We start from the raw sequence: 8,377 nt of genomic DNA, 5'->3' as shown, positions 1-8,377 counted from the left end.
TTCCAGCATGGGGTGGAGAATGAGATAAATCACAAAACTGCTTAGATTGTGCTCTATTCTATTTTTTTTTAATTTTTATTTGTAATGTTTATTTATTTTTGAGAGAGAGCGAGCACGCGAGCTTGAGTGGGGGAGGGGTGCAGAGAGGGGTAGATAAAGAATTCGAAGCAGGCTCCAGGCTCTGAGCTGTCAGCACAGAGCCTGAAGTGGGGCTTGAACCCACGAACCACGAGATCATGACCTGAGCTGAAGTCTGGCACTTAACCGACTGAGCCACCCAGGTGCACTGGTGCTCTATTCTTTATGCATTCTCTTACTTTATTCTTTCAGTGGGGCTCTACAATAGGTTTTATAAATATCCCCATTTTCTGATGAAGAAACTGAGACTTAGATATTAAGTGACCTGTACAATGTGGCAAATGGTGGAGCCAACCCCATTTGAACTTGAATACCACAGCCATGTATGTAACCTCTGGGGCTTCCCCAGAAGTTACTGTTTAAGTCTTGATTTCCCGCCCCTCTCCCTCCTAGAGGACTCAGTGGTTGACTCAAGCCCAGCCATAGCCTCATCCACTCGCCCTTCCTTTGTCTATTTTGTGCCGTATTTGCATGGCAGGTAGTAAAATAAAACCCCTTTCACTTCCCTTCTGTGGTTTTAAGCCTCATGTTGCAAGCCTTAGAAAAACCTGAGTGGGCCTTAGGGGCCTCTAACCCTGGCTAAAAAGAAAGAAAAAAGAACTGAGAGTGGAGACCCCTGGGAGAAAGCCAGGAAAGGGAGGGAGCAGGAGTCTTGAGGCCCCAGGGGGGAGGGGGGTCCGGAGGGAAGTGGGAGGAGGTCTCAACTACCCATCACTGGAGTCTGAGCCTTGGGAGGAAGAGGGAGGGGGTTGCAGCACATATTACAATATGGTCTGTCCTGCATCCTTCATCCCCACTGAGAGAGGGGTGTGATCCAATAACACCACAGAGCACTCTAAGGTAAATCTTCCTCAATCCGCCCATCCATCCACCCATCTGCCTATCCATCCATTTCAGGCAATTTATTGACACCTACCGTGTGGCAGGCAAGATGAATGAGTGAGGGTCCCTTCAGGTGAGGACTTCATAGAGGGAGACAAATACCGTAATAATCACAAAACTGAACAGGAAATGCTGTAACAGCAGCAGGACTATTAGAATGCATAGTGTGATTCTGGTTGGGAGGAATAGGGGTATTCATGGAGGAGGGGACACTGGAGCTAGTTCTTGAAAGATCAAGGTGGGTTTTCCCAGGGGAAAAAGGCAAAAGTATATGTTCTCATTGAACACAGGACAGAGCATGATAGTTTCTGGAACACTGAGAAGGGTGGAGGGCAGAACTCATAATCTGAAGGCCCTTTAAACGCCAGGCTAAACTAAACTAGAGATGGTGGGTGCTTGACTCAAGGCAGCCTTGATATGGGTGGGGGAGAGGGGAAGGTGGGAGAGATGGCCAGGGTTTTATTCAGAAGGAATGTATGGACTCGGAGGACTTCTCTCTCCTTTATTATTTACTTTTCCCTCCTCAGCTGCTAGGACCCAATAAACTCTTTAACCCCAAAGGAGTCATAATTGATAAGGGTCTTTCAGGAAATGATCTAAAAGCAAAGAGGACTCTGTCCATTCTCAAGAAGAGAGACTTCCACCACCATCTAATGCCAAGTCTGGGGTCTACTTCCTCATCTTACAGGTGGGAAAATAGGCCTAGAGACAACCTTGTTCTGGGCCTCCCTCCTGTCAGTCCAGGATCTGTTGTCAAATAGTGAACACCCACCCCGGGACGGAATGAAGAAGAGGCCGAGTGGCCCCCACCCCAGAAGTCCAGAGGGAATCCTTGGAAGCCAGACAGAATGGCCTCCAATATCCTCCCACACCTAAGTCTTATATGAGCCTGGAGACCTCGGAAAGATTTCCAGAACCATCCAAGGTGAGGGATAGTGAATTCTAAGTCCAAAAAATAACTATGAGGTGAGCTTAGACTCTCTTGTTTTGTTTTCCTAACTTTGTTTCTAGAAAGCAACTTTTTAAAATCAGGAATGTGACAATGGTATGAGATTTCATTTGCACAAGAATCCTATGAGGTGGGTTCTGTTAGTATCTCTATTTTACAGATATGGAAACTGAGGTTCAGTGAAGTAGCTTGAGCAGGAACAGCCAGCTAGCAAGTGACAGAGCTCAGCTTTATAGACTTGATAAGTTATGCTGGCCCATAATATATCCTCGATAAATGATGGCTATAATTATTTGCAAGTTTCTATGTGAAATGTATGCTTGTTTTATAATAAGGCTCCTACTTGTTGCAATAAATGTTTTTTAAAAGACTAATAAACTGGCCTACTGGGGCAGAGGGCTCCCACCTCTCTCACAAGAAAGAGATATTTGCTGAGTGTCTGCTGTTCCAGGATCTCAGGCTGGGCTTCAGGCTCTGGGTAGGTAAATCCTGATGCCAGGGTAAATGCCAGTTCATGCTCTCCAGTCTTGTTGAGGTGGGAGGCAGTAGACAGACCACAGCAGTCTCATGAGGCCAGAACCCCTTCCCCCTGTCTTCCCCATGCTTTGGTCCTTGCTTACCTTCAAGAGAAGAATGAATGTAAGCGAGGTGACAGTATAAAGTTGCTAATCCCCTGACCATGGCTCCAACCCCCCAAAAACACTTGGCCCAGGATGACCTCAAAGTTTCTCAACTCCTGTACCTCAAGCCGCAGAGAAATTTCTGGGAGCAGCTCAATGGCAAGAGAGCTCTCCCACCTCCGACTTCCAGTCACACCTTCCACCTGAATCCCTACCTTGGCAGTGGGCCTGGACCACCAGCACCTTGGCTTATCTTTGCCTGCCTGTTTTACCAAAGTGGGAGCTTCTAGAAAGAGCACAGATTTTGGAGGCAGACAGTTCTGGGTTTGAATCCACTTTTACCGATCACCTGCATAGTCCCCAGCAAATCACTTTCCTTTCCCGAGCCTGTTTTCTCATCAGTAAACCTCATAATGTTGGCATCTGGCACTTGGAAGACACACATTAATTCGTAGTTGCCTCTCACTCCAATGGGTGGGTAAGGAACCCCTCAAGTTGCTGCCCCTCCCCTGAATTCAGTAGTCAAATGGAAAATGTGACAAAGTGCAGTCTGAAATATGCAGACAGACGGTTTTGGGGGTTGAGTCCAGGCATAAGGAAGTGGGTGCCTGAGAGTAGGAGTCATAGGTTTTTAGACCACCGCAGCTGAAAGGTTGAGAGGCAATGATAAAGATAGTTAAAAGCAGGAAATGTTTTTGAAAACTTACTTTGAATGGGTGTTGTGATAGGTACTGTGAATACGTTATTTCCTTTACTCCTCAGGGCAACCCTGGGGGGGAGGGTATTATCCCCATTTTACAGATGAAGAAACTAAGGCGCATAACTTGCCCAAGGACACACAAGTCAGACACCTGGACTCCTGAGACTAGAGTCCATGTTCTCTAGTTGATCTAACCTAACATCTTTTTAAGATGAAGCTGGGGAGAATGGTCTCACTCAAAGTCAATGTCTTATCCAAAGGCAAAGGGAGTCTCACCTGAACTTTTACACAAAGGAACAAGGATTTGAGCATCCCTGTAAGGCGCCATCTGGTTAAGAAGTGAGCAGAGAAATTCAGATTTCGGAAACATTTATTAAGTACTTGCATCATTTCAATTCATGCTCAAAAAAGCCCCCGCGATGTACTGTACTGATCAGATGGGGAAACAGACTCAGCGGGATAATCTCCCCCAAAAATCAACTTAGCAAAAACGGTTGCACTGTCCGATTACACATTCAGGTTTCGGCGGCTTCGTGAGTCTCCCCGCTTTCGCGGGGGGAGGGAATAAAGAAACCCTCCATTTCTCCAGACTCCCGAGTCCCCTCACAGTGGTGGATTCTGGGATTTGCAGCATTCCGCGAAGAGTTCAGACTCGTGGGCCAATAGAATCCGAGCACAGGCGGCGGTACTCTCGAATTAGCCAATGAGGAGCGCACGGGTCCCGGTCGCCTGGGAAACCGCGTGACAACAAGATGGCGGCGCCGTGGGACGGCTTGGTGGCCCTGCGGGGTGAGTCTTTGCTCAAACCTTTGCGGCTCCGGAGTCTCCCACGCAGGCTGGGGTCCTCGCTCCGAGAGCCCGAGGACCCGCGAGCCCCACGGCCGGGTTGCCCAGCAGTCTCCCGCGTCATGGGAGCGGCTTCGAGTCCCCGCCGACCGTGGCTTCCCGAGGAGGCGAGAGGAGGCGACGCAGCTCCCAGGGAAGGGTTAGGTCGTGACAGAAGTCGCGTCGTGAGCGCTTCCAGCTGGAGACAGAGGACTTGAAGGCGTGCAGGCGGCCGGGTCCTGTCGGCGCTGGAGAGCACTGGGGCCTGGGGTGGGGGGTGCCAATAGGCTGAGTACGTGTGACGAAGGACGTTACCAGTCAAGCACAACCCTGACTTGGGTCCCAAAGATGTAGGGGCATGGGACACAGCTTTCCTCTCAAAGCCCCGGTCTGAAGGGGAGACAGTCCAACCTTTAGGAGCCTCCAGCCTGAGGGGGAGGTCACAGCCCCTGGAAGCCCCCTCGTGAGGGGAGTAGACGTGGCTCTATCCTCCGGCCCACCCGCGGTCTGAGGGAGGAGGAGACGGAGTCCTACGCTGAGGAGTCCCCAGACTATAGGGAGAGGCAGCCGTCACCCTCAGGGGTCCCTTATAACCCATGGGAAAATTAATCTGGAGACAGTGTGTTGGATTGGCCTGGAGTGAGACAAGAAGCAGGGAAGTCAGGTGGCCTCCGTTGTGATAGCCCCAAGGAAGGGCAGTGAGAGCCCCACTAGGATGACCAAAGTAGGCATGGAAAGGAGGAGCTCTGTGAGAGACACTGCAGTTTAACCCACAAGATATGGTAATTGATGGGATTAAGAGAGAAGGAAGGAGAGGAAAATTTTGTGGTTGGATGATGTGGCCCCATTAAGAAGGGAGAAGTGGGAGGAGCTTATTTTGAGGGAAGATGTTGGGTTTGGTTTGGGGACCAGATCCCTTTTTTTCTGTGATAGCTTTGTTGAGATATAATTCCCATGCTATGTATTTCACGCCTTTGAAATGTAAATTTCAGTAGTTTTTAGGATATTCATGAGAGTTGGGCAACCATCACCACAATTTAGAACATTTTCATCAGTCTAAAAAGAAACTCTGTACCCTTTAGCAATTACTCCCATTAACCCCCCCCACCCCCACCCCCACCTGCTGCGCCCAGCCCTAGTCAACTAATCTACTTTGTGTCTCCAGATTGTCCATTCTGAACATTTTATATCAGTGGGGTCATAACATGTGGTATTTTGTGATTGACATCTTTCCTTTAGCATAATGTTTTCAAGGTTCATTCATGTGGCAACATGGGATTCATTTCTTTTTATTGCCGAGAATACTCCATAGTAAGGATGTACCAGATTTCTTTATCCATTCATTGGTTGATGAACATTTGGGTTGTTCCCATTTTTTTGGATATTATGAATAATGCTGCTATGAATATGTATACAAGTTTTTGTGTGGACGTAAGTTTTCATTTCTCTTGGGTACACCCCTGGGAGCAGAATTGCTGAGCCAGGTAGGTAACTGTTTAGCCTTTTAAGGAGCTGCCAGACCATTTTACACAGCCACTGCACCATTTTACATTCCAGCTAAGGTTCCAATTTCCCCACCTCCTCACTGACACTTGTTAATTTCTGTCTTTTTTTTTTTTTTAACCAGTTTCTTTTGAAGGGTCATTGTGGTGATGAAAATTTGGAGAAGGGGGAATGATCGGGTTTGATGAAAGTTCGTGGAGGGCAGTGTTAGCCACAAAAGGAACATCGCCTGTTAGCACGATAAAAACGTTCTAAAAATTGATTGTGGTGATGGTTTCACAAATCTAAGAATATACTACAAACCACTGAATTATACACTTTGAAAGAGTTAAGTATGTGAATTAGATCTCAATAAAGCTCTTTTTTTTTTTTTTTTTTAAGGTCAGTACTGTATGATTCCATTTATGGAACATTCTTGAAGTAAGAAAACAGTAGTGGTTGCCAGGGGTTGGGGATGGTAGAGGGAGGAGTGTGGGTGTGACTAGCAAGGGGCTGACATGAGGGAGATCGTTATGGAAATGGAATCTTTGTGGTGATGGAGTAGTTATCTTGACTGCATTAGTGGTTACCTGGTGAAATAGCAGAACAGGGTAGGGTACACACGTATAGTAATGTAAAATGTCACTGCTGGGAGCCACTGGGTGAAGGGCACACAAATCCCCTCTGTACTATTTTCCTAGTTTCCTGTGAATCTGTAATTTTAAAATAAAAACTTAGAATGTAACAAAACAGACAAAAACAATTAAAAAAAAAAAAAAGAGCCCAACCAAGGGAAGGGTGCACTTAGGAGTGGGGACCACATTCCAGGAAGGGGTTCCAGGCCAGGGGAGCCATGTGTGTAAAGGCCTGGTGCATTGGAGGCTGGGCTGGCTCAAGTGTGGGGGCGGGGGGGGGGTGCAGAGGAGAGATGGGGGAGTGAGGTCAGGAGACCCGGGCGGGGACCCGATCACCTGTGTTATGGAATTTTGAATTTCTTTCCTCTGGTGAGAAGGAGCCATTGGGAGCTTTTAGCAGGGAAGCGGCATGGCAGCTTTGTGTTTAAGAAGAGCCCTCTGGCTGGAGGCTGGCACAGGGGACCACGAGGACCATCACACTTGGCCACAAAAACCATGAGGATGCCTGGATGAGCCGGCAGGGACTGGGGCAGGCTAGGGGCATATTTGGAAGGCTGGATGATGGGGGCATGAGTCCCAAACTCCAGAAGGCCGTCTCCAGCTGGTACCAGTCCCCTTGCTGGGAGGCTTCAGGGGCACCAGTGGAAGCCAGTGCCACACATTTGCAAAGTGGAACTGCCTTGGATTTGTCCTAAAAAGACTTGATTCAAGCCCTGATAGAGGTCCTTTGGTTCTAGGATTTCTAGATACTAGCCACAAAATATACTTAATTCATTGAATAGAGTAGTGGTCTTTAATTCCATCCCTGATGTGCATTCATCTTTCCAGAAGGAAGAGGGAAGGAAGGGAAAGAGGGAGGAAGGGAAATGAGCATGTGTGAGTGCCCCCGTTGTCTAGTAACAAACGTCACAGCAGCCACAGTTCACATTAAAAAAAATAATAAATTTTTTTTTAAGATTTTATTTTAGCTTATTTATTTTTTTTAAAGATTTTTTTTTTAGGGGCACCTGGGTGGCTCAGTCGGTTAAGCATCCGACTTCAGCCCAGGTCATGATCCCGTGCTTTGTGGGTTCGAGCCCATCAGGCTCGGAGCCTGGAGCCTGCTTCCGATTCTGTGTCTCCCTCTCTCTCTGCCCCTCCCCTACTTGCGCTCTGTCTCTCTGTCTCCCAAAAATAAATAAATGTTCTTTAAAAAATTTTAAAGTTTTTTTTATTTTTAAGTAATCTTTATACCCAACGTCGGGCTTCAACTCACAATCCTGAGATCAAGAGTTGCAGGCTCCACCAACTGAGCCGGCCAGGCGCCCCCACAGTTCACATTTTTAAGTGTTTCCTTTCAGTGTGGCACTGGGCTCCGTGCCTTATGTAAGTTTTCCCTGAATCCCCTTGATAACCCTGCCTGGCTGGTACTACCACCAACCCCACTTTATACCAAGGAAGCCAAGGCACGGGTTATTCTGGTGGATGGCAGAGGCTGTGCAGAGCCTGGGCCCTTGACCTCCCTTCCACAAAGAGTGCCTTGGCCGCATTCTGCCCTTGGGTTGCCCCTCTGTGGCTCTGAGAATCAGAGTGATACCTGGGTTCTTGTGGGAGGGGAGGGGACATTTGGGCTTTGTGTCAACCAGCTCCTTGATGGATAGACAAAAACTCCGGGCCTTCTGGGTAGTCTTATGCCCTGGCTCTAAGTTGGGAGAGTCCCAGGCTTCCAGCCCATCTCTGTACCCCACCCCTCCCCCATCGCCCTTTCCCAGCCAGGCCAGGGGCCTCCAGGATCAGAGCAGAGAGCAGGATATCCAGAGGATCGGGCAGACATCCAGCACAGGGGGCCTGAGGCAAAGCTGCCTCCAGAAACCTCTTAAGGGGAGTGGGAAGAAGTGAGGGGTGCTGCTCCCTGGACAAGGCTCCCTCCTGGGACAAGGGGCCAGGAAGAGGACGTTTCCCTGGTCCCGAAGCCCTGGGTCCCCTCTGTCCCCAAGGACTGACTTCCTTCTTTCTTCTCAGGGAGTTCCTGACAGCTAAAATCTAGAAGCAAAACTATGAGCTCGCCTTTGGCCTCCCTTGGCAAGACCCGAAGAGTCCCCCTGGAGTCCGAGCCTGTGAATCCAGGGTAAGGAGCCAGCCTCGGGGGGGGGGGGGGGGGGGGGGG

The 8,377-nt window shown here is 48.7% G+C and overlaps 1 protein-coding gene across 4 annotated transcripts in view; it reads left to right on the top strand.

Moving 5' to 3' along the window:
• The first annotated feature begins 4,000 nt into the window (after nucleotides 1-4,000).
• UBXN11 (UBX domain protein 11) overlaps nucleotides 4,001-8,377 on the top strand; it is a 22,502-nt gene continuing 18,125 nt past the window's right edge. For all 4 annotated transcript variants that reach the window (XR_005787498.1, XM_040465847.1, XM_040465836.1 and 1 more), the window contains exons 1-2: nucleotides 4,001-4,078; nucleotides 8,233-8,338. Coding sequence is in view for 3 of the 4 variants with exons in the window: in XM_040465847.1 (XP_040321781.1) it covers nucleotides 8,268-8,338 (71 nt within the window). In the remaining variant the exon portion in view is untranslated. The remainder of the gene's footprint in view (nucleotides 4,079-8,232; nucleotides 8,339-8,377) is intronic.

Source organism: Herpailurus yagouaroundi, unplaced genomic scaffold (genome assembly GCF_014898765.1).
Source record: "Herpailurus yagouaroundi ecotype Mexico unplaced genomic scaffold, PumYag 77, whole genome shotgun sequence".
Classification (NCBI taxonomy): domain Eukaryota; kingdom Metazoa; phylum Chordata; class Mammalia; order Carnivora; family Felidae; genus Herpailurus; species Herpailurus yagouaroundi.
The sequence above is the reverse complement of the archived record's forward strand: the minus strand, read 5'-3'. Positions and strand labels throughout refer to the sequence as shown.